We start from the raw sequence: 26,175 nt of genomic DNA on the forward strand, positions 1-26,175 counted from the left end.
GCACTAGAAGAGCTTAATAGAGTCCTGAACTGTTCATGACTGCTGGCAGTGTTTATTACACTTCAAGAGAATCTGCAGACAGGTGAACTTTAGGCTTTGCAAGTATATACTGGTCTCTACAGAGAAGCATCTCACAACTGTTAGCACCCATATGTGATGTCAGCAGTATATTTAAGAATACTGAGTGCCCTACTCCTTTTCCTAAAGATTTATGAACAGCCGTATAACATTAAGTCATTATCTTTAAGGATAAACTGAAGACACTCTGACTTGTCAGAGGGGTCTCACGGATGTTTGATGACCAAGTCACTTTATTTGATTAAAAAGACATGGAACTGGATTATTTTACTTTTTGGTTCTAGTAGGAGCCAGTCAAAGTTTAAGTCTTCTAAAATACAAATTAAAGGCATAAGTCACATTAGAGGACACCGAAGGCCACATCATACAGCGTAATGCAACATAATATATTTGTACAAGTATCTGTAATTTGAATAAAAAACTACTTGAAATTATATTCAGATTCCAGAATCTTGGCAGTAACAAGATCTTTTGATTTCAATACCAGTCAGTTTACCAAATACAGATTTGTTTAAACAATAACTGATTGCTTTAAAGTGATGGCTGATTAAATAAGTATTTTACTCCATCTAGTTAGCCTTACATTGCTCATAATATGCATTAAAAATACTTGGCTCAGCAGTGGCAGCAACAAGAAGTTTGAGGACTCATGCATACTCTAAAAGCAGGAAGAGTAAACTGACATAAGTTCTTAAAATTAACCAAAAGATGCAGCTGAGAAGTCTTTAGACACCAAATGCTATAAGTGCACCTCTTTTTTGGCAATTTCACGGAGACGTCTAGGTAAGCGTTTAATATTGTGACTCATGGCTCGTCTTCGCATGTGCCTAGGCAGAGTCTGAAAGACTAACGAATTGGAAGACTTCTGTTTAACTGCCTTCAACATAGCACTGATTTCAGCAGCACGAGCTTGAGCAAAAGTAGATGCTGAAATGAAAAAAACATAAAGAGGTGATTTGATAGAAACAGTATTAAACAAGAGGCTCAACTTTTGTTTACTTTGATAACACATGCGACAATAGTTTGCACTTTTTAAACTGTAAAACTATGGAATTCTAGTATATTGCTGCTACAGTTCCCTACTGATTCCTACCATACTTACCAAGCAAAACAAAAGTTTACTATTTAATTAGTTTACCATATTAATGAAATATATTTAAGTTCCTATGGTATTCTCATGGTCTCAGCAGGTCTCAGCAGAAACCATTCACTCAGCACATGATTCTAAAGGCCTTTGAGTATTTTCCTTAGATCAAATCTAATTTAACTAAGAATATAATTTATATTATTTGTTTTGAGTGTTCAGACCCAAAAAAATACTACAGACGGAGAAAGCAAAAAGGGCAGCAATTATGATATTACAAAATGTTTAAAAATTCATTGACAACAATGATGCACAGATAACCGGTAAATCAGAGTGGAAAATCTGTGCTAAGTGTGTCAATTGATACAGTATCGCCAAATCATGTAAATTGGTGTGTGTTATTTGTCCCTTTGCTTCCACATATGAAAGCTTTCATTAAAGAAAAATAGCATTGAATTTATGTGAACATAAGAACGGCTATACTGGGTCAGACTAAAGGTCCATCTGGCCCAGTATCCTGTCTGCCAACAGTGGCCAATGTCAGATGCCCCAGATAGAACGAACAGAACAGGTAATCATCAAGTGATGCATCCCATTTCCCAGCTTCTGGTAAATAGAGGGTAGGGACACCATTCCTGCACATCCTGGCTAATAAGTCAATGATGGACTTATTCTCGGCAAATGTATCTAGTTCTTTTTTGAACCCTGTATTAGTCTTAGCGTTCATATCATCTTCTTGCAAAAAGTTCCAAGGGTTGATTATGCATTGTGTGAAGAAATGCTTCCTTTTGTTTGTTTTAAACTTGTTGCCATTTATTTCATTTGGTTACCCTCAGTTCTTATGTTATGAGGCGTAAACAACACTTCTTTCCTTTTTCCACACTATGATTTCATAGACCTCTATCAGATCTCCTGTAAGAACATAAGAATGGCCATACTGGGCAGACCAAAGATTCATCTAGCACAGTATCCTGTCTTCCAACAGTTGCCAATGCTAGGTGCTTCCTGAGGGAATGAACAAAACAGGTAATCAACTGATCCCACCCGTTACCCATTCCCAGCTTCTGACAAACAGAGGCTAGGGACACCATTCTTACCCATCCTGGCTAATAGCTATTGATGAACTTATTCTCCCATGAATTTATCTAGGCATTCTCCTCCTTGACAAATGTGTGGAGCATGAGCTGCTCATCATAAATACCATCTTTAGGCAAAGAAACACATTTAAGACCACCAACACCTCCTTGAATATGTTATAGTCAGAGCCCATTATGCATAGTTTACACCACAGTGAAAAACCAGTTGTACGTGTAGCTACATGTATCAACGTAAGGCTCCCGGTGCTGGGACCCTTTTCCTGCTGCTTTGGGTAAAGATTCCAGCAGCAAGGAGGAAGAGAGCAACATAGATGGGGGAGCACAGCTTGGATAAGCAGGGTACACAACCACAGAACGCAGGCATGTTCTTATTCTACTTGTCTAAGCAGCGCCTCACAGTCTACACTGCTGTTTATACCTGTGCTAAAGAACACGTAGCATATGTCCTCTAGATACTCCCCAAAGTGTACAGTACAGGCATATCTTAAAAATGTAGGTCCATTGTCAGCTTCCATTTTCCTAACCTACAGAAATCAGAATATATACACATCTTTGTAACTAAGTATGTTTAAATCTACAATAATGAACACATGTGATTGAACAAAGATGCAGTGTTAGTTTCAGGCCAAATAATTTTTTTTGGGGGGGGGATGGACTGATAAAACAGAAGTCCATAAGTGCATATCAAACTAAGGTCTCCGTTTTTCCAGATTTTACTACAATTTAGAAACAAAAACATGGATCTGAATTATCAGTCCATGGCTACTTCTAACAAAAATTTTATTGAACATTTCTCTAGGACACTTACCTGTTATGTATTTAGGCATTTCTTGAGAAACATTTTGGCGACCTCCTCTCCAACCTCCTCTTCCTCTCTCTTTTTCACTTCTATTTTGTCCCTTAGAAAAATATTGTTCATTCCTGTATGAAGGTCCAGGAGACTGATACGGATGTCTCTGCTGCTGATATCCCTGAGAACTCTCAGGATAGAGATCTGCTAGCATGTTGGTGGGTGAAAAAAAGGAAACAAAAATACTATTAAGAGTAGCCACAATAAACAAGCATAAAATAAAGGTGGTTTTTTTTAACATGTGATTAGATTTTGAATTGATTTAAATATAAAGTTAGCTACTCTATCAGTTTCTATTTTAAAGAAATCAACTATGGCTTAGAAGCATTCAAATATACATGAAAAATAAAATATTGAAGCACTTTGTGAAACCAATGCACTATGTATGAAGGCCTGCATTTATAACCCTAAAGGGAGCAGTAAAGTGCATTGCTCTGTTCAACAGCAAACCTACAGCAGATTAAGCAGCTGTTTTTACAACTTAAAATGAAGTCCGGCCCATTCTCTGGCCATATTAAATATGCCAGCATGGAACTTTCTGCCCAGTCCCATTGACTAAAATAGAATAGTTTTATTGGTACAAAATCAGTGTGCGCACAACGCATAAAGGAAATAAAATGGAAAACTGCAAGCAGATTCAAAACATTCCAGCCACTGCACAAAATAATTATTGACGGGTTTATCTGCATGCTCTATAGCAACTGGTTTACAAGCTATGACCATCCAAATTTCAAAATGAACTTCCTCTGCTGCTGAACTGATTGGAGGAAGGCACGAGGCACTGGGCAGACGTGTTTCCCATGGAATGAAGAGATTGAGGGGGAGGATGGGTGCACAGTGTTTCCTGACTCAGCAGGTCTGATGCTACAACTCACAGCACAGCCCGCAGAAGGGATGACTCATTGCTGGGGAGCTGACTAATACCATATCACCTCACAGGCCAGCGCTGCAATGCAGAGACAGGATGCCTAGGGTAACCTTGGTCCACAGCACCAGCATATGAAGTTTCAAAAGAAGGTGATAGGTGCAGCGGTCTGTGCTGATGGCTGATAATGTGAGATCCAGGCATCTGACTGGATGAACTAGTATTTCATATAGCGAGTTCTAGAACAGGGATGTAAGCGACCAGTTGACTACCTGACAAGAAGTGACTTGACTAGTTGCTTCCCCCCGCCCCTTGCTGCCTCTATCAGAGAGAGGCAGTAGGGGCGGGGGAGAACAGGAGCCAGTGCTGGGGGGAACCAGCTTAAAAGCCAGTTCCCTTAAAAGCACTGTTTGGAGGGGGGGGCAGGCAGAGGCGTCACAGGGGACCAGGCGCAAGGTGGGAATTACCTGATTCCCAGCTTGCGCCCAGCGGGGCTCTTAACACATTTAAAAAGCAGATGCGCAGCAGCGGGGATGGCAAGCGAGCTGGGACAGCTGAGCCCCAGCTCGCTCCCAGTTGCCCTGCTGTGCTCTAAATATGTTTAAAAAGCAGAACCACAGTAGGATTGGCTCCCAGGCTGGGAGGTAACCCCACTGTGACTCTGCAGTTTTCTCCCCTAATCAATGGAAATTCCGTCAACTACTCAATTAGCTGATTTCCCACAATTTAACATCTCTATTCTAGAAAGACAAATGAATAGTATTTTCCCTTAAACTCATGATTGTGTTCTACGTACATTATCAAGTTTCCTCACTTAAGCTATAGAGATATACAAAGGTACTTATCTAGGTTCTTTTATCCACTCTAAATATATTGCACAGCTGTGTTTGTTAAAAGTACTTGTATTTCACATATGTAATATTTTATTATTTTTAAGAAAGGTATTAATTTTGTGCAACAACCTAAATCACGTTTTTTACACGGCAGATCTTATTATTTTCGATAATAGGTGTCTAAAATTAGGATCCTAAGACACAGGTGCACAAATAAGCAGCTTGATTTTTCAAGTGAACTAATCAAACAATAGCATCCACTGAACGTTTCAATATGCCTTCAGCAAGGCTTCAAGAGATTCACTTTAGGTATTCAATTTTGAAAATCTTGGCTATGGTTTTAAGTGCATCTTAGATCTCAATGATTCAGAATTGAGTGCTTTAAGCACTGGGCCCCAGCGGCGGATTTAGGGCAGGGCGAGCGGGGTGACTACCCCGGGCCCTGTGCTTCCCGAGGCTCCGCACATGCGCCTTGGCACCACGGCGCATGCGCTGTGTCAAGGGGGGGCCCCGTGAAATTTTGCTGCCCTGGGCCCCGTGGCACTCTCATCCGCCCCTGCTGTGCCCCACGATCATTTAATTACATCACAAACATCCCTCTTACAATTAGCTGCCTCCAAAAAGACCTAGCAATAGAGCTTCAAGGAATCAAGAACGAGGAATGTTAAGACGACACCTACAACTTGAAACCTAGACAGTTTCTAAAGAAGATTAGATGTTGCTTCAGGTACTACAGCTGACCATAAGTCCTTCTACTAAGTTCTGTGGTTTTACAATCATAGTATCCTTTTTTGAAGAAGTGCTTCTCTCTTTGCTATGTAAAAGGCCTATCTATACAAACAGGAACATGTAGAAGCAACAAAGCCAACTAAACACCACAAAATGAAAGAGAAGTAATTTTTTATTCAGATCTAGTTTTAGTAAGCTTATGTGATCCTTTTAAGAAGCAGTCCATTTAAAAAGAAAAAAAAGAATTGACACTAAGGTCATGGCATCTCTTAAAGTGCAAAAAACCTTGCAAGAGCTGGTCCTAAAAATGTTATGCTATCAGTTCATCTCTTTATGAACACTTAATTTACCTACATAGGTGATGAGAGGAAGAAGTGCCATTGGTTCCAAAGCATTAAACCCGGACCCAAAAGACAAGAGTGGGGAAAAAGATTATTTGTATTCAATAAATGTTGAAAATGAAATTCACACATCTCAGACCTTGTTTTGGAGTTTGAAAAGATCTACTTCCGCCATTATGGTGCTGTATTCCACTACGACATGGTCCATAATCAGAAGGTAAGGTGACACTGGAAGGCTGATTTCTCATTTTCTTGGCACGTTTCTTCTCTCTTGCATTAGACATTCTGGGGAAAAAAAGACCATCAGTACATGTACTCTTCTTCCATGTGGCCTTTTCTACACACTCAAATTGTACCTATACACCAGTACAATTAAGAGGTACAAGTTCCCCACATATTGCTGCAGTTCTATTAGTATAAAGGTGTTTTACACTGTAACAACTAATCCAGTAGGTCAGGAGAAGAGCAAAAGGTTACAGTAGTACAGGCAGTCCCCGGGTTATGTACAAGATAGGGACTGTAGGTTTGTTCTTAAGTTGAATCTGTATGTAAGTCGGAACTGGCGTCCAGATTCAGCCGCTGCTGAAACTGACCGCCAGTTCTGACTTACATACAGATTCAACTTAAGAACCCCAAGTCAGCTGCTGCTGAAACTGATCAGCAGCTGATTCCAGGAAGCCCAGGGCAGAGCAACTGTGCCTCGGGCTTCCTGTAGTCAGCGCTGGTCAGTTTCAGCAACGGCTGACTTGGGGACGTCTGGGGCAGAGCAGCTGGGGTGCTGCTGGGTTGCTCCTCGGCGCTACTGGACCAACCCAGCAGCACCCCAGCTGCTCTGCCCCAGGAGTCCTGATTCAGCCGCTGCTGAAACTGACCAGCAGTGGCTGAATCAGGACGCCTGGGGCAGAGCAGTTGGGGTGCTGCCGGGTTGGTCCAGTAGTGCCCAGAGCGGCGCTGCAGGACCAACCGGCAGCGCCCCAGCTGCTCTGCCCCAGGGTCCACAACAAAAGCCTGGTCTGCTGGGGGGGAGGGCACACTAGCTGCGTCCCCCCCCAGCAGACCAGGGACACAGGGAGCAAAGCGGCAGCGGGGGGGGGGAGGGTGCCTCGCCTCTGAGGCTTTGCTCTGGCGCCGGACTGCTTTGCTCCCGGTGCCCCTGGTTTGCTGAAGACGGTCCCCAGCAGACCAGGGGCACCGGGAGCAAACCCGCAGCCGCAGCGGGGTCCCCGCGCTTCTGAGGCTTTGCTGCGGGTTTGCTCCCGGTGCCCCTGGTCTGCTGGAGACGGTCCCCAGCAGACCAGGGGCACCGGGAGCAGCTTTTCTCGCCCCGGAGCTCGAGGTGGCTGACCGCTGCCTGTGAGCTCCGGGGCGAGAAAGCCCCGTTCGTAGGTGCGGACATAAGTCGGATCCGCGTAAGTCGGGGACTGACTGTATAAATAAGCTTTGCAGAATTCAATGTTAGCTTAATTTCAACAGGTGTTAGTTTTTAAACATTTTTAGTTTGTATCAATTTAAATTTTCAGTTCCACAAAGTTATGGGGGGACTCCAATTCAATGAGAGTAAATGACAAGATTCCAAACGTTAAAGCTTTGTAACCATTAGAAGACAAAATCAACATCACATGGCAAAATATACCAAGTAAATATTCTTAAATCAAATTAAGTTATCATGCATCATTTTTCTAACTTTTGCTATCTATAAATTTCAGTTATCAATAGAAATGTTGCCCGTGTGTGTTAAAATCAATACTTACTGACATTTACAGATAAAAAAAAACTAACCTTGCCAAACTTAGATGTAACACACCTTTAGAGAGAAATGCAGCTGCATCAGAAGCTGGATCAATTAGCAAGATCTAGCAGAATAGCTTTATTGGTACAAAATCAGTGTGCACAGAAGGCATAAAGGACTAGAGAAATAAAATGGAAAACTGCAAGCAGTCTCAAAACAATCCAGCCACGGCACAAAATAATTATTGACGGGTTTGTCTGCATGCTCTATAACAACTGGCTTACAAGCTATGACCATCCAAAACGAACTTCCTCTGCTGCTGAACGGGTTGGAGCACGGCACGCGGCAGGTGCGTTTCCCCTGGAGTGAGGAGGCCGGGGGAGGAGGGGTGCACGGCGTGTCCTGACTCAGCGGGTCTCATGCTACAACTCAGCACAGCCGGCGGGCGCGAGGACTCGCTGCTGGGGAGCTGTACTGCCGCATCCCACAGGCCAGCGCTGCAATGCAGGGACAGGGCGCCCAGGGTGCACAGCGGGGGGGCGAGTCCCCCCCCCCAGGCACGGCGGAGAGGGGGCGGGGGAGGGAGAGTCTCCCCCCCCCAGGTACGGCGGGGGAGGGGGCGGGGGGGGCGAGTCCCCCCCCCCCCAGGGGGGGGGGGGGGCGGGGGAGGGAGAGTCCCCCCCCAGGCACAGCGGGGGGGGGGGGCGGGGGAGGGAGAGCCCCCCCCAGGCACAGCGGGGGGGGGCGGGGGAGGGAGAGTCCCCCCCAGGCACAGCGGGGGGGGGCGGGGGAGGGAGAGTCCCCCCCAGGCACAGCGGGGGGGGGCGGGGGAGGGAGAGTCCCCCCCAGGCACAGCGGGGGAGGGGGCGGGGGAGGGAGAGTCCCCCCCCAGGCACAGCGGGGGGGGGGCGGGGGAGGGAGAGTCCCCCCCAGGCACAGCGGGGGAGGGGGCGGGGGAGGGAGAGTCCCCCCCAGGCACGGCGGGGGGGGGGCAGGCACGCCCGGGCGGTACCTGGCAGCGGGGCCGCCCCGCGTGGGAGCAGCCTCCTTTGGCCTCTGTCCCTGTCCCCGGCGGCGCGCGGCTCCCTCGGCCTCGCTCCCAGCCGCAGCAGCCCGGTCGTACCCGCCTCCAGCCCCTAGCGCCGCATCTCCCAGCATCCTCCCCGGGAGGGCCCGCCCCCCCTCTAAGGGAGCATGCGCAGTTCGGGGCTGTGCACACACGTGGGCGGGGCTGGACTCCTCCGCTCCCAGAGCGAGACGGGCAGCCGGTCCGCAGGCAGCGCAGCGCTGGGTCCCCGGCGCGTGACGCAGGCAGCCATGGCCACCCTGATCCGGAGAATCATCAGCACCCCCGGGGCGCCGGCCGCCATGGGCCCCTACAGGTAACGCGCCGGCGGGACACTCGCTCTGCCTGGCGCTCCAGCCGGCAGGGGCAGGAGTCCGGCGCGGGGCCGTAGACTGGCCCAGGCAGAACTTACTGGGGGGGCCGCGGCAACACAGGGGACAAGGTGGAGGAACTTCCCATTTAGTCTGGCGGCCCGTGAGCCTCGCAGGAGAAGTGGGACTTTAGGGTGGACTTGAAGGAGAAGATGAAGACTTCGTGATCTGGGCTAAAGACACAATTCGGCCCCTTGGGAGGTGTGGGAAGGGAACAGACACGGAGATGGGGAAATGACAGCAGATATTTTGCAATGAGGAAAATGTCCACAATATTATTGGAAATTCATTATTTTTAATTATCACTGAATATATGTTAATTGTGCCTGTGGCTGCGTAATGATAGGTTTATCTGCCTGCATTATGAAATTCTGTTTTCAATCTCTTTATGAGAGTGAATACAAGCATTATTACTGGGCAGTCCTCTTTCAGTAAATCTTTTGGCATTTACATAATGTTTTGCGGTGGGCTTTGAAGTCTTTAATTGCATGCTTGCTGTCCGAAATAACTGGGTGCTGTGCCAGCAGCCTTATATTCTGTGGCAATCAAAATATGCTGAATTTGCTGTGACTAGAGCATAAATCCCATCAGCACACTTCAGCAATAAAGCCAGAGAGCAGGTGTGCAGAATTTGCATTCATGACTGTAATCAACTTAATGCTGATTTGTCAAGCAATGGCCAACTAGTGACTAAAAATGTGGATTTAATTTACTGTATTAGATTTCTGTTGAATATTAAAAGCATGTCTTTTTAAAGCTCCTAGGACACCAACATTAGCAAGCCCATGCAATCTGATAATAAAAATAATGCGGGAAGTTCCCATAAGTCTTCCATGGTCTGTGTGTTTTTTGGAATGACCCAGTCCTAACAATTCCATATTGCAGTCGTGTGGCTTTAAATAATCAAAACCCTTGGTGGTATGTCCAGTAAAAAATAAAAAGCTATCAGCTGCCAGGGCTTAGTCTACTTTTTTTTGTAAATCTGTGGCTTGTCATTTTATTTGTATTTTTGGTATCTATTAGAGATGTTAGCATATAGGCAATTACTTGATTAACTAATAAGTCTGGGCTTATTGGTTAACCATAATGACTACATGCGCACGCACACACACCCACCCACCCAATGCTGCCTCTATATCGGCAGGGAAGGGGGGAGTAGGAAGCCGATACATGACACGAGCTCTGTAAGAACATTTATAATGCTTTTTCATTTATAGATCTCAAAACTTCTGACAAAGAAAGCATTATCGCCATTTTCAACTGAGACACGAAGACTCCAGCCACGTAGAGCCCTTCATAGGTAGAGGGCTGCTTCAGCCTCACAGGACTTGCAGGCAGCCCCGGTCCATAGTGGAGGGGGAGGCTGGCCTGGCCGGGCCATGGTGGGCAGGTGTCTGCTCCAGCCCAGCTGGGCTAGAGTGGCATCCCCGCTTGCTCTATTTACTTTAACATAACATTTAACCAGTTAACTAATTAAATGGGATTTTACGTCCCTGATTTCCACAAGGGGCTTGCTCAAAATAGTGTATAGTTCTGAGTGGTTGGATGGAAATGAGATTTTTCGGGATGAGCTGTAAATATATGTATGGCTTATATTGCAGTCAAGCAGTACTGATTGATCGGACAATGTATATCGCAGGACAGCTAGGCATAGATCCTAGAAGTGGTCAGCTTGTACCTGGAGGGGCAAAAGAAGAGGCTAAACAGGTAAGAAGTTATCATAAGTCTCTTAACAATACATTTTAATACTTGAGTGACTTAGTATTTGGCCTGTATTTAGTCGCTAGAGCTATTCACCGAGAACAGAGAAGCCCAAATATGAAGGCTGGAGTGTTGGAGATCATTCTACATAGCAATCCAGGAAGCAGTGGGGAGGGATAAAGTAGCTGAAAATGCCTCCTCTCTCCTTGCCTCCTTCTCAGTCCCCACCAGAAATAATGTAAGAGTGAGGAGGAAAATAGTGAGAAATCCTCATTTCCAGAATCGGGGGGAAAAATGTGCTTTAAATTTAATTGGACAATTACTTACTGTTTTCAGTATTGTATTCTGAAGAAGAGTTCTGAAGCTCAAAAGCTTAGCCCGTCTACCAGCAGAAGCTGGTCCAATAAAAGATATTATCTCACTTACCTTGTTATTCATTAGACACTTATGACAAAGATTAAGCCTCGATCCAGACCCCAGGAAGGGGATCTCAATACAAATCCTAGCAGCTAGGAGGGCCAGATGGCTTACTTGTCAGGCCATTGCCTCTGGACCTTGTTCTTTTGCAGTGGGGAACTTTTCATCTTATGTATGTGGCTTTTTCTGATTTAAATCAAGGAATAAAAATAGAAGGCCTGCTGGAAGCACAGTCATTACGTGAGATGATTTGTAGCCTACCTTTCTTTTCACTTGTCTAATGAAAAGGTTGGCTGCTATCTGAGGTTGTCTGGAGTAAACTTTGATAGCTACAGTTTGAGGTACTGGTATGTAGAGAAGCCATAGCTTAACCATGTCAGTACCTCAAGACTGCTTTTCTTTTCAATAGGCTCTAAAAAATATAGGGGAAATCCTGAAAGCTGCAGGCTGTGACTACACCAATGGTGAGTGCCTACATAATAGAGATGTCCAATTTAATTTAGAGAAGAAAACAATGTGACTTTCTAAAGGGGGTCTAGTTAGATATGCAGTTGGTGATTATAGCTGTGTGATAGAAAAGAAAATATGATTCCAGGCCCAAGGATTTTAAAATTGAAAAAGACAATCCAGTATATCTGGGAAACTCAGGGAAATACTTTTTTTTTTAATTTGAGACGTGTATGCTTAGCTGACTTGCCCCAAACTACTGGCTAGTGATGCTATTGTTTTCAGCCTCATCTGTGCAGCTGGCACTTTCATCATCTTGTCCTCTAACCCAGAGCTGGTCTAAAGGAACTGGGATGAGATTCAGAATGGTATTTAGATGCCTATTTCCCTTTGGCTTCAAGGTGCCTAAATACCTTTGTATATTCCACACCTGGGGCTTACAGTGCCAGTTACTGCCCACACAAGGGCTATGTCTACACTGGCGGCTTCTTGCGCAAGAATATCTTGCACAAGGGTTCTTGTGCAAGAAGTCTTGCGCAATAAAATATCCACACTGCCATGTGCAGGCCGTGCTTGTGTGCAAAAGCGCCCATGGCAGTGTGGACGCTCTCTTGTGCAAGAAAGCTCTGATGGCCATTTTAACCATAGGGCTTTCTTGCACAAGAAATCCCTGCTGAGCCTCCACACTGCCCTCTTGCGCAAGAGCTCCTTTGCAAGAGGGCTTACACCTGTTAATAAAGAGCATAGCTCTTGCGCAAGAAGCCCTCTCTTATCACTCCATACTGTAAATCTTCTTGTGCAAGAGCCGGTGGGCAGTGTGGATGCGCTGCTGATTGTTGCGCAATAACGGCCATACTTGCACAAGAAGCCGCCAGTGTAGCCATAGCCTAATGTTATAACGAGTGGTCCTGTGGCACCGTAGAGACTAACCAAAATATATGGGATCATGAGCTTTCTTGGACAAAACCCACTTCATCATATTAATTGGAGTGGAAGTTATAACAGTGGAGTTGAAACTCACATTAGCAGTGGAAAGGGCGGAGGGGGGAGAAGCTTAAAAGAGTAACAAAATCATAGCAGAAACAAAGCCTTGGAAAGGCAGTGGTTGGGGGTTTAATAACAGGTGTGTGTTTCATAGAAGAAATGAGAATTTCAGTGCCAAGATTTTCAGAGCTGCTGTAGGGATACACGGTCCCCATTAATTTCCTGTGGGTGTCATTGAAAATCTCAACTTCAAAGCATGAAGTGAGTCTGTAAGTAATGCTTTGAAAATTCCTGATGCTGTGCTTAGGAAAAAAAACTTTATGAAAGCAGTAGTGAAGTGTCCTGAAGCTCAGCATGTACTGTTTCTAAAATGTCATTATCTAGTGTAATAAATTGGTATGAGTGGATCTAACTTCATTTTTATTTTAACAATAGAGGTAAGTGTTTGGAATGGGTGGGGTTTGTCACTTGAGGTAAAATTAAATAAGAAATATTAAAGGAATACACTGGGATTTTCATGCCACATATATAATAGCTGCATTTATGTAATTTTTAGTTGTAAAGACTACTGTGTTGATGGCTGACATGAAGGATTTCAGTGATATTAATGAAAGCTACAAACAGTGTAAGTGGATGTTTTATTTCCATTTTGGCAGTATTTTGTACCGTTTTATTACTCAATAGGAGACCATCTATTTTGACAGCATACTCAGATTTTTTTTTAATCTCTGCCTTTCTCCATTTACTGTGCTTTTAATAGTCCCATATATAAAAAAGCATGGAATTTTAATCATATTCATAGCCCATGTTACACAAATCATAGGGCACATGATAGTATCATTATAGCAGAGCCACAAAACTTGGTGTATCAGCATTTATCTGATGCTGCTATATTATAAGGATGTTAAGGACTAGTCAATTCCCCCCTTATCAGAGGCAGCAAAGGGAGAGAAAGAGGATGCTTCAAAGAGACAGCGTCTCACAGCTGAGCCCGGGCTCAGCTGTGCAGGGCTGCCCCTTTGAAATGCCAAGGAGGTGTTCGGGCAGCGCTGCACAGCTGATCCCGGTGAGTCAGCTGGAGAGTCCACAGCTGGTCCTGGATTCCACTGAAATGCCTTCAATCTGCATTTCAAATCCACAGCGCAGCATGGAGACCAGAGTCAGCGGGGGACTCTGAGTCTATGCTCCATGCTGCACTGCGGGGGCTCTTGTACATTTTAAAGGAGGAATGTGGAAGTGCCTTATTGACTAGTTCCATCGACTATTTGACTAGTCAATTAACCGATATTTAACATCCTTACCATATTACTTCATCCCTCAGTGATGCCAATCTCCCAATTTACATGTCTTCTATGCTTGTAGAATCCCCCACAGGGGTACAGCTTTACCAAAAGTGGGTGAAATTGGAAATGTATACTTACTGCCACAACAGATGCATCACAATGGACAATTTCACTCTGGAACTCGCTCAGATAGTTAGCTGATATGGCATCTGTCTTTACCAGTTTGACAACTGTAAATCCAGAAACAAAATTAAGTACTCACTAACATTGTGGTATTCTAACACCCTGTACATAAATTTGGCGTTTATAAAGTCAACAAGATAAAAAATAATAGTCCTTGCATCCCACTTTGAACTTTAGCTAATTCTTCTTATAATACCACTCTGAGACGTGCAAATACATTGCCTGTGATATAAACTTGTAAAGAGGGGCTCCCTCAGAACAGAAATCTCAGTTCAGTGTGGTTGAATAGTAAGTAAGAACATTTTATGTTGTTAGATTTCTCTCTCTCTCAACAACTTGGAATCCGTGAAAGACTGTGTATCCAAAAGGAGAGATGGGGACCATGTCTTGTACTAAATGAGAATTAGCAGTCTTTGAGCATAGTCTAGATGCTTACCAGAGCGTGAAATGGTATGCCTCTTAAACACCACAAAGACTAGTAAAAATCAGACATTTTGTATTGGTGGACTTATGGGGCCAAATTTACAATTCTGCATGCACACGCACATTTTATTTTCCCTAATGTTATGCTGTTGTAGGCATCCTACAGATTAATGATTTGCTGCGTTGTCCAGAGTTGTGTAGTTTTTATTTATTGCTATCTTGGAACAATCATTTGAATTCTTCAGTGGGATGCTGGCTGGTTAGTACTTGTATTACAGATAACTAGGGTGCAGTGCCCCCTGCTTGCTATGCTCACCAACCCCTGGACTCGGGATAGGCAGCCCCAGCTCTTCCCTGGCTGCTGCGGAGGACTGGGCTAGGGCATGGCAGCCCCAGCCTGCCTCTTCCTCCTCCTTCCCCCTGCAGCCGTCAGGCAGGGCGAGTCCAGACCCAGCGCCCCATCTGCCCCTGGTTAGGCAGGGCTCTGCCTCCTCCCCCTGTCCACAACCTACTTCAGTTTGATCCCCCTACCTCCATTACTGCACTCACCATTCTCCCTGACCCCACCCTCTCCCCACCCCACACTGCCTGTCTCTACCCCGACCTCCTTCCTCCATTCCTACACCCCCATCCTTCCTTAACCCCTCCCCCTCTGCAGCCAGACTCTACCCATCCCCCTGCCTCCATTCCTATATTGGCCTAACCCCCACCTTCCTTCCTCCCATGAATTCGTCGAGCTGCACCCCTCCCTCCCAGGAGCACCTCTGAATCAGGCAGCACAGCCCCAACCACTGCAGCAGGAGCCCACCCCCAGCCCAGCCTTTCTGCATGGGCCTGCTGGGGCAGCTTTGCTCGGTGGCAAGCCTAGGGAGCCCAGACTGCAGAGCGGCTGCTCCAGAGAGCTGGGGAAATGGCCACAATGCAAAACCTGCCCAGCTCGCTGCCGGCCTGGGAGAGCTCACCTGAGGCTGGGCCACATGGGCCTGGCAGACAAGGGGCAAGGCCCAGAGGCAGGCAGACATGGAGGAGGCACGTGGGCATGGAGCTCTTGGGAGAGCATGCCTGAGTCTGTGCCACACAGAACCAAGGCAAGTGGGGGGTGAGGCCCAGAGGCAGGCAGATGCTGGTCCGGGGGAGTGCAGAGCAATGTGCTGATGTCACTCTATCGTCATGCAGGAAAAGTTGTCTTTAATATATAGAGAGATACCATTCTTGTTTGAGAAAATAAGGGTTAGGTGGTAAAATCTAGAGTGCATTGAGATGTTGGATTAAGCCTTTAAGAATTCTGTATTTTAAAACATGAACATGGCACCCTGAGTACTTAGCTATGTAATCCAAATACGTGTTGACTGAATTTTCAATCAAGAGCAGCTTTTGGCTTCAAGTAACTATTTTCTCACATGGCATGCCTTGTTTCTGATTCTGAAGTAGTCTCTCTTTTGTATGTCAAAATGCAATTCCATGGTACAGCATGCAGAACAGTTCAATAGCTAGTTACTCATTACCACATGCCCATGTACCAGTAATTCATTAACATATTTGCTCTTGCAATGTAATGTATTAACCTGATTCAATAACAAGACCTTTAATCAGCTGCTGATCATAGAATTAAAACTCACTGGTAAAAACTGTCTACAACAGCTGTATTCACACAGCATTATACCTTACTCAGATCTTTTACTATTAGCTAGATATCCTCAAGCTAGGAATTTAATCATGGAATTCAGTTAAACTGCCAGGAGTGCTCTCCGTTGACCGTGGTGCTGCATAGGGCTGGCTCCTTGCCATTAGGAATGAAAAAGCCACCCAGAATAGTTAACCAGCTGTGAGTGCAGCCCCAGCCTCTGCTTGCCACAACTGCGGGTGGGGGGGGCTGCCAAACCCCTGCTGGTTGGGCCACTGTGGAGGGAGGGGAGACTCCAGTTAGCTGGTAAGGTATATGCTTATTGGTTATCTGGTTAACCTGTAGCATCCCTACTTGCCATACTCCTCCTCCTTTGGCCAGGGCTCCTTTGCTTTGCTCATCTGAATGTAAGAGCCCCCACATCAACTCTGTCTCTAGAAGATCACCCAAATGCTGTACAGACCTTTGCTGGGGCAGTTATGCTGGTGTTTAGGACCATGCCATGTCAGTGATAAACAGTGGCTGCATCATACCAGAGACTCAGATCTATGTATTTTTGTTCCTTCATGCAGAAGTAAATTAGTGAAATTGTATAAGGCCAAAAATCAGCAATTTGTTTCATACCTATTTAACTGTCAACATCCTACTGTGTATTTGTATCGTTATAGATAATTCTGAACTGTGATTTTAGGGAAAGTTAAATTAGTCATCCATTTTTCTTTTAAATTGTAGTTTTCTGTGGGAATGTCTTACCAGCCAGAGCAGCCTACCAGGTTGTTAGTTTGCCAAAAGTGAGTGTTACGGTTTTTTTTTCCTTCTATAAATATCTATTTTCCTCTAACTTCTTGCAACTGAAGGATCTTCATTCATAGCTAACTTCTCTAAATAGTTTTTTTAGTTAAATTATGTAATTTCTCTGTCATGAACACATGAGCATCTGCATACTAGGGATATTAAAATGAGGTTATTTTACTAATCAAGTAGTCAATAGAATTTTTACTGACTATTTGATTAGTCGATAAGGGAAGGCAGCTGGCTTGGGCCAGGACCAAGCCCCACTGCGGCTCTGCAATTTAAAGGTGTAGGAGCCTGCCCTCCCCACCCAGCTCCTACTGCGTTTTAAGTTGCAGAGGTGTTTGGTCCCAAGCCCTGAGGGAGCAGAGACTGAGCTGGGCTGCTTACCTACCTGGCTCCTATTACATTTAGGAGCTGGGTGGGCAGACAACCCTGCTCAGTCCTTGCTCCCGGTGGTCCGGGACCAAACCTGGCTGCAGCTCTGCAATTTAAAAGGCAGTAGGAGTTGGGGGGCAGTCTGCGTGGCTCCTACTGACTCTTAAATTGCAGAGCCACAGCGGGGTTTGGTCTCAGCATGAACCAGGACTGAGCTGGGCTCCTTGCCCAGCCAGCAGCAGCCCTTGTCTGCTGGAGGTCCCAGCAGGGAGTTAGGACCACCTGCGGACAGGGGCTGCTGCTGGAGCAGCTTCCTGTCCATCCAATGCTGCTGCCTCTGATAGAGGCAGCGGCGGGCTGGGGGGAGACAAAAAGCATAGCAGAGATGGTGCTGGGGGGAACTGGCTTTTAAGACCGCTCTCCTCCTCCACTGCCTCTGATATAGAGGCAGCAAGGGGGGAGGAAATGAGAGTGGTCAACTCAACTACCCAGTAAGCCGAGGCTTATCGGATAATTGACTGATCAACTGCTCTTTTACATCTCTAGTTCATACCACACACAAAGTATTGAAATATTGAAGGGGAGGAAACATTTCTCCAGGGATAAGGGATTATTATATGTAGAAGAATGATTAAAAGAAAGCCTTCACCATTTTCATTAACACTGCTTAAGAAATTACTTAAAAAAAATCTTAATTTGTAATAGCAAATCTGTGGCTTTCTAAGGTGTGTGGGTTTCCTAAAAGGTACTATGCTTAATAACATGTAAAAGTAGTAAATTCCTGTTCTGTTCAACATTTTTCCCCACAGGACGCACAAGTTGAGATTGAAGCCGTCGCTGTCCAGGGACCAATCCAAGACGCATCAGCATGACTATAAATATAGTACTCTGATACACTACTAGTTGTGTCAGAAGTGTAGGCCCTCTTCCTGCAATTGGCTGCCTGCAGGCTCACCCTCATGGAAGCTCCATGTTGATGCGCCTGTGCACCCTCAACTGCAAGATGTGGGACCTTACATTCTCTGAAACCCCAATCGTGTAATGAACTTTGTGCAGGTAGATCCCTGTGCCATGGGTAGCCCCACTGACATCAGTGGGGCTCTGGTGGTTTCAGTGTTTGCCTGTGCTCATTGCAGGACAGGGGCCTTGGTCTGTAACAATAACTGGCTATTGTTGCCTTCATTTAAAAAAAAAAAAAAGGTTGTTTCAGGTAAGATTATCCAATAACGAACAAATTCGAAGTACATGGAGGCAGGGAATTGCATAGGTGGGGACTTGCAGAGCTGACAGCATATGATATCACCTTTAGAAATCCTGCTAGCGCTCTAGCTATAAATCATAAGACCTGGGTTTTAATACATCACTTAATGTTTTTATAAATAAGGTGGAATTCATGTATTTCTAATTCTAGAAAACCTGATTTGCTGCAGCACATAGGAATCCACTATATAAGGTTTGAGCACCTAAGTGTTTAGATACTGGGCCTACATAGCCAATCCTGATTTACCTTAATTTTCTCTGAAGAGTCACTTCTAACACACACAACTTTGCAGAAGTGTAACTCATATAAATCAGTTAAAAAATAATATTTTGAATTTTAGCATAGCTTCAAGTATCTGAAAACCTACAAATACAATTTTAAATTACTTTGTCATTAATTTTAGACAATTGGACACATTCTAGCTTTTGGAAAAATATGTAGTGTCTAATGGGACTTAATCATAATTGCATATATTAAATATGATGCTAGTCTGATTTTGGGAATAAACCAACTTTTTCATTTAAAAATAAATGCTTCTCTTTGTTTGAAAAGATGTCTCAGGAGATGTACTGCCTGTCTCCAGCACGTCTACAGATAAGTTGCTGAAACATCTGTCCCTTTCACTGCCACCCCATGCTGCTCATACAGTTGGGCACTAATGATATTGCTGGGTCTCACTCTCACAGATAAGGAGCAACTATAGGACTCAGACTTGGGATGAAGAAGTCAGAAGTACAGGTCTCATCCAGCTCCAGATTGAAGTTAATGCTGCTGTGGCAGGGTCCTTGCTCAGGCCCCTTGCCTTGGGTCCACAAATCAGCCACAGACCCTTTCTGGTGCAGTCACCTGTGCCTTTTATTGCCAGCTTCCCACCACCTTCTATTTAGAGTTGTAGATTGCAGCAAACTCAGCCAGCCTCTCCTTCTGGTTTGGGGAGCACACTCAGCCACATGCTGGTTCCGTGCTCCCCTTACTCCTATTTTCACTTCCCCTCTAGCTGCCTTATATAGCCCTGTGGCTAATGAGGTCCATGGCTGCTTCTAATAGCCCTTCAGACTTGAGCTTGCTCAGCTGGTTCTAACTGACCTTTTCATCCAGGCTGTAGTGGCAGAGCTCTGGCTTAGCCAGCAGTCTATCACATACCTCCCCCATTATGAACTGCTAGGTTTGGGCCTGCCCCAGCTCTCTCGGGGTCCTACCCTGATGTCTCAGTGCCTCCCGCAGCTGAGGGCATAAGACAGCCTGCTAGTCCTTAAAATCACCCCAAAGGGCAGAGTTTCTCCCTTTTTGGGGGTCCTCCTTGGGGAGCTGTCCCTTGCTCTTGGGTTCTCCCCCTCCCTGGGTCATTCTGGTCCTTGCTAAGGGAGTCCCCTCAGGGCAAATCCCCACTCAGGGACGGCCTTAGGCCGATTTGCCCAATTCCCCCGAATGGGGCCCCGTGCCCTGAACCCGGAAGTGTGCTGGGCGCCATGGGTGGTGAGTTAATATTCAGAGCCTGGGGCCCTGCTCCAGCAATATGTGGAGCTGGGTCTCTCCCCTGGCTCTGCCTGGAGCGGGCCCCAGCCCCACCCTGCCAGCCCCACCACCGTGCGTTCTCCGGCCCCAGACCGTCCTTGCCGTGTGTTGCTCTCAGTGCAACCCCCCTCGCCACCGCCGCCGGCTGCTGCTGCGCATAGTGTTTGCAGGTGAGCGGGGAGGACGCCCAGGCGTGACGTGACGTGACATCACGGCCCGGCACTTTAAAACTCTTCAGCACCACATTGTATCGCATGGCCTAGCTTTGAGTTCAAAGTCTGGGGCCCAAGCACAGACTCCGGCCCCGCAAAGTGGAAGGCAGAAGGTAGGGGAGAGAAAGGGGCTTGAGTGGAGGAGGAGTGCAGGGGGAAGAGGAAGGGGCTTGTGCGGAGTGGGGGGGGAGAGGAAGGGGCCAAGAGACAGAGTGGAGGTGAGACAAATGCCAGTGGGCCAAGTGCAGACAATGAGGAAAAGGGCAGGAGGGGAGGTGTCAGTGGGAGGGGGGACAGGGTGATGCTGGGAGAGGAGAGAGTAAAGGCATTGGGGGCTGGGAGGAGGAGGTGCTGGGAGAAGGCTTGAAAGAAGGGGTGGGTATGAGAAAGGTGGGGATGGGCAAGTTGTGAGAGGGCACAGAGGGGCAGGAAGGGAATGGGGCAGAGAGTGGTGAGGGGGTGGGCATCAGGGAAAAAGAGGGCAGGGGCAGTAAGGGAAGGGGGAGGCACCAGGAGGATGCAGGGCTAAGGGAAGGTGCAGGTGCCAGGGGATTCTGGGGTGAAGCAGAAGGGCAGACACCTGCAGGGGAGGGTCCAGCACCAGAGGAGAGAGGCAGGGCAGGTGTGTAGAGGGAGGTGTTAGGAGAGGGGATGAAGCGGGGTAGCTCACATGATCAGAGTGGGGCTACTGGAGGAGTGGGCACAGGGGGGAGAGAAGGGCTGGTGGAGGGGGGCAGGTCTCTGGAGGGCTGAGGGCAGTGAGAAGGGCAGGAGTCAGGACAGCAGAGGTGGGTGAGGAGCTGGGGGGCAGCAGGCACCAGGGGAACTGATAAAGCAAGGGGAGGAGACATGGCAGCAGAGAGAAAAGGTAAAGGTTTATAAAATATTTATTAATAACTTGGGTGCCACAGTGGCACATCCAAACAAGCTACATGAACTCAGTACAGGTGCACAACACAAAATCCATTCTGCTCATGGGAGGAAACTCTTAGGCTATGTCTACACTGGCAGCGGCTTGCACAAGAACATCTCGCGCAAAGGTTCTTGCGCAAGAACACGTCCACACTGCCATGTGCGAGCTGTGCTTTTGCGCAAGAGCATCCATGGCAGCGTGGATGCTCTCTTGAGCAAGAAAGCTCCAATGGCCATTTTAGCCATAAGGGTTTCTTGCGCAAGAAATTCCTGCCAAGCATCCACACTGCCCTCTTACGCAAGAGAGCTTACACCTGTTAGAAAAGAGTGTAGCTTTTGTGCAAGACCCCCTTTCTTACAACACTGAACTGTAAATTTCCTTGTTCAAGAACAGGCGGGCACTGTGGCTGCTCTGTAGGTTCTTGTGCAAGTATGGCTATACTTGCATGAGAAGCCACGAGTGTAGACATAGCCTTAGAGGGAACACTTCCCCCAGTCTCTCTGCCCCCAAGTTTAATGTCACTGTTAGGAGGCGCCCGTCGTCGCCCCCTTCCCACCGTGCCTCAGTGCACCTGTCTGACTGTCTTCACTCGGTCCCCCGCGGGGCCGCCTGCAGTCTGCCTCGGGTGCTCATCACTGGCCACACCCTCTCTCTTCCCCATGTCACTCTCGCCCTCCCAAACCCAGCCTTTCGTGCCGCTGCGACCCCCTCGGAACCGCCGGAGGGGTCCTGTGGAGGGAAGAAGGGGGTGCCCGGACCCACCCTCGCTCATGGGCCCCAGCCCAGGGCCCAAAGGACTCGGATCCCTGAGTGGATCCTATCCGGTCAGTGGGGCGGGTAGCTTAAACTCACTAACCCGCCAACCACACCGGGTTCTGCCCTGGGCTACTTCCCTTCCTCTGGGGAAGCCTTTCCGTCACGGCGCCTACCTTCCCCTTTACAGACGGGATTGCCGGTGAAGCCGCACCGGCGGCTTGCCAATACTGTGGGTTCCGGTTCGGGTTTGAGATGCCCGCACCTGTCCGGCTTCTCGGCTCCGTGTTGGGTTTGTTTCTCTCCTCCCTCCTGGGCTGGCGTGTCCCGCCCTAAGAATGTGACCCGCCATCCTGGCCTGCTTATCACAGGCCGGGGTCAATTCGGGGCTTGCTCCAGCTCCGCCCGACGCGGACGCCTCCGCGCCCTGTCTCGGGCCATTACTTGCCCCGCCTCCTTACCCCGGGCGGGCTCGTTAGTTGCTCCCCCCAACCCCCGCTTGCCCTGGGGCCTCCCTGACGTCACTCCTGCTGACGTCACCCCGAGGCGACACCGGAGCGGTGTGGGATCAAGCGGCGCATGGGAGAACCTCCCCGCCGCGGCAGCTGCCCTGGGCTACTTCCCTTCCCCCGAGAAAGCCTTTCTGTCACGGCGCCTACCTTCCCCTTTACAGACAGGATTGCCGGTGAAGCCGCACCGGCGGCTTGCCAGTACCACGGGTTCCGGCTCGGGTTTGAGATGCCCGCACCTGTCCGGCCTCTCCGCTCCGTGTCGGGCTTGTTTCTCTCCTCCCTCCTGGGCTGGCGTGTCCCGCTCTAAAAATGGGCCCCACCGTCCTGGCCTGCCTATCACGGGCCGGGGTCAATTCGGGGCTTGCTCCAGCCCCACCCGACGCTGACGCTCCCGTGCCCCGTCTCAGGACGTTACTTGCCCCGCCTCCTTACCCGGGGTGGGCTCGTTAGTTGCTCCCCCCAATCCCTGCTCGCCCTGGGGCCTTCCCAACGTCGCTCCTGCTGACGTCACCCCAAGGTGACACCGGAGCGGCGTGGGAGCAGGCGGTGCACGGGAGAACCTCCCCACCGCGGCGGCTGCCCAGAGCTTCCCCAGCCGGGAATAAAGGACGGGGAGAGGACACCCCGTCACAGTCACATACATTGGGTTAATGCAATTGCAGGATATTTCCATGGGGGGGGGCTTGTTAGGGGCCCAACTAATCCCTGTTGGTAGAGGAAGGTGGGAAAAGTCCTTTGAGAGGGGTGACATGACACTTTTTACTTCTGGTCATGTGTCCATCTTGCCCCGAGTGTGTCAGGGGTGTGGCTAATGGGGGTCAGGGTGTGGCTAATGGGGCACCACCAAAAATTATACAAATCTGCCACCCCTGCCGGCCCCGGGGAGGAGTGCGTCGGCTGCCTGTGCCACAGGAGGTGTGAGTTTAGCACAGGGTTTTCCTGTGCTGTGGGAGTGTATGTGTGTGTGTGTGTGTGTTGGCAGGGGATTTTTTGCGCTGGTTTTTTTGTTGTTGCTTGCTCAATCAAAAAAGTTCCTAGAGCCTCGTTGAAATGTGTGTGTGTGTGTGTGTGTGTGTGTGTGTGTTTTTGCTCAACCAAAATTGCTGTGGGGCCCTGTCGAAACTGTTCTAATTGGGCCCTTCCCCTACTTGTGCTCATGTACTCCCTTGGGGCTTTTTCAGGATGCTCTTTCATTCCCTCCCCACAAAAATTAGTGGAAAGGGCCTGGCCCATACAATTCAGGCATTGCCCACAGATTCTCACACTAAATGCACCCCTGTTGGGGCCCTTCCTCCAATACTGCTTCTACCTGCAGAGGGGAACAGGCCCCCTCCTCTTCGTGCAGCACCTTCTGTTCCTCAGTTTCCCACATCTCCCTCACCAGGGTTGAGGTCTCCTTTTCAGGAGATTGCTCCCCAGAGCAGCCCATTTGTGCCTCCTGTCTGTGGGAAGGTATAGGATTACCCATTACCCCCAGATATGCTTCCCATCTTTGTCCCCACAGGGTTAGGACACTGCCCTGAAACATGCCCTTGTTCCCCACACCCGTAGCACTGACAGCTATGCTTTTGTCTCCCTCGGGAGAGGGGAACTCTTGCCTTTCCCTGAGGCTCCCCTCTTGCTCTCCATGACAGATTGGGCCCAGTTCCAATCTATCACCACAGGGTACGGTAGCTGATCCAATACCCCCACCCACTTCCACCACAATCTGCCCCTCAGTTCCAGCTGCACCTGGGCAGGACCTCTTGTTCCCCTGGACACATTCTAGCATCATCTGTGCTCAAGGGACCATCCAGTGTGGCCTCACCAGCCTCTCCTTCTGGCTTAGAGAAGCACACCCTTGCTCCTTGCTCCTCTCTCTTTGCTGCCCCTCTGGATGCCTTATATAGCCCTCTGCTACTGAGGTCACAGCTGCTTCTAATGGCCCTTCAAGCCTGGGCTTGCTCAGCTGGTTCTAATTGACCTTTTCAGCCAGGCTATAGTGGCAGAGCTCTGACTTAGCCAGCAGTCTGCCAGGGTGGCTGCGTCTAGAGTGGCAAGCTTTTGCGGAAAAACTTGCCAACTGTCTACACTGGCTGCTTGAATTTGCGCAAGAACACTGATGCTCTCATGTAAGATTGTCAGTGTTCTTGTGCAAATACTATGCTGCTCCTGCTCCGGAAAAAGCCCTTTTGTGCAAATGCTTTTGCGCAAGAGGGCCAGTGTAGACAGCTAAAAACTGTTTTGCACAAAAAAGCCCCGATGGTGAAAATGGTGATCGGGGCTTTCTTGCGCAAAACTGCGTCTAAATTGGCACAGACACTTTTCTGCAAAAAGTGCTTTTGCGCAAAAGCGTCCGTGCCAATCTAGACTCTCTTTTCCACAAATGCTTTTAACAGAAAAACTTTTCCATTAAAAGAATTTGCGGAAAATCATGCCAGTCTAGACGTAGCCAGCGTGTCTAGACTATAGGCTTTTTTTTTTGTAAGTGGCCTTTTTTCAAAAAAAACTTCCTCTGCATCTAGATTGCCACCGCGTTCTTTTGAAATTAAATTGAAAGAACGGGGCGGTTTTGTCGACTGTGGTAAACCTCATTTTACAAGGAATAATGCCATTTTTTCAAAGTGCTCTTTCGAATAAAAGGCGTTCTTGAATGCAAACAGGGCTTTTTCAAAAGAGAGCATCCAGACTGCATGGGTGTTCTTTCGAAAAAGCAGCTCACTTTTTCGAAAAGTGGTTGCAGTCTAGACACTCTCTTTTGAAAGAGGCTTTTTTGAAAGATTCTCTCGAAAAAGCCTCTTTCAAAAGAGGCTTGTAGTCTAGACATAGCCTCACAGTGCAAGTATAAGACGTGGAAATAAATGCATGACTGTACGCTGGGTGTTGGTAGAAGGGCTTTTGCTTCATCGACCATGGAAGGCTGTTTGAGCAGAAAGCACTGCCGGGAAGAGACTGGGTCCACCTGACCAGACAGAGGAGGAACATCTTCACTACCAACTTGCCAACTTAGTGAGGGAATACTAAATGAGGTTGAAGGGAGGCAGGTAATAAGCATAAAGAAAGACTACCTTGACATGTCTGTATGGTGGGAGGGACATGGGGAAAATATAATAAGGTTGTAGGAGCAACAAGAAGGAAGTCTGGGGGAGGGGTCTGCTTGCCATCTAAGTTGCGTCTACCCAAATGCAAGGAGTCTGAGGAATAAATAGGAAGGAGCTGGATATATAAGTACATCAGATAAATCATGATTTAATTGGCAACAGAAATTTGGTGAGAGAAATCTCATGATAAATTAGATGTATTTACATCAGCAGGACCTGATAAAATTTGTCCCGTGGTCCTTAAGGAACTAGTGAAAGCATTCTAAGAACCATTAGCAGTCATCTTCAAAAACTCATGGAGGACAGGTGAAGTCCCAGCAAATTGTTTATCTTTAAAGGGGGAACAAAGAGGACCCAGAATTGCAACTCAGCATAACTTTAATAAATGGAAAGATAATGGAACAATTATTAAAATACTATCTCCCAGTGGTTCCCAGGAAGGGGTACAGCTACCTCTGGGGGTACATAGAGGTCTTCAAGGGGTACATCAACTCATCTAGATGTTAGTTTTACAACAAGCTACCTAAAAAGCACTAGCAAAGTCAGTCCAAACTAAAATGACACACAATTTCATTGCCTAAAGACAGCATACTGTGGAAAGGTGACATATGTACTCTTTTCAGGAAGGAATTTTTATCTCACAGTATGTTCACC

General features: G+C 47.5%; 2 protein-coding genes across 6 annotated transcripts in view; one reads left to right on the plus strand and one right to left on the minus strand.

The window, feature by feature from the left end:
- Nucleotides 1-8,776, minus strand: part of POP1 (POP1 ribonuclease P/MRP subunit) — a 45,608-nt gene extending 36,832 nt beyond the window's left edge. Inside the window, exons 1-5 of one of the 5 annotated variants that reach the window (XM_075920316.2) lie at nucleotides 8,619-8,752; nucleotides 7,682-7,730; nucleotides 6,017-6,162; nucleotides 3,068-3,253; nucleotides 830-1,005 (exon numbers count right to left, since the gene is read on the minus strand). In XM_075920316.2, coding sequence (XP_075776431.2) covers nucleotides 830-1,005; nucleotides 3,068-3,253; nucleotides 6,017-6,161 — 507 coding nt within the window. In that variant the 5' untranslated portion in view covers nucleotide 6,162; nucleotides 7,682-7,730; nucleotides 8,619-8,752. Of the gene's footprint in view, nucleotides 1-829; nucleotides 1,006-3,067; nucleotides 3,254-6,016; nucleotides 6,163-7,656; nucleotides 7,785-8,618 lie in introns of all 5 variants that reach the window. The other 4 variants (XM_075920318.2, XM_075920317.2, XM_075920315.2 and 1 more) reach the window with 4 other exon arrangements.
- Nucleotides 8,777-8,812: 36 nt separating this feature from the next.
- RIDA (reactive intermediate imine deaminase A) lies at nucleotides 8,813-19,067 on the plus strand. The gene is made up of 6 exons (XM_075920319.2): nucleotides 8,813-8,988; nucleotides 10,645-10,750; nucleotides 11,571-11,625; nucleotides 13,149-13,217; nucleotides 16,838-16,896; nucleotides 18,085-19,067. The coding sequence occupies exons 1-6, from the start codon at nucleotides 8,924-8,926 to the stop codon at nucleotides 18,145-18,147; spliced, it is 417 nt and encodes a 138-aa protein (XP_075776434.1). The 5' UTR covers nucleotides 8,813-8,923; the 3' UTR covers nucleotides 18,148-19,067.
- The last annotated feature ends 7,108 nt before the right edge of the window (nucleotides 19,068-26,175 follow it).

Source organism: Pelodiscus sinensis, chromosome 2 (genome assembly GCF_052426305.1).
Source record: "Pelodiscus sinensis isolate ZL-2025 chromosome 2, ASM5242630v1, whole genome shotgun sequence".
Classification (NCBI taxonomy): Eukaryota; Metazoa; Chordata; order Testudines; family Trionychidae; genus Pelodiscus; species Pelodiscus sinensis.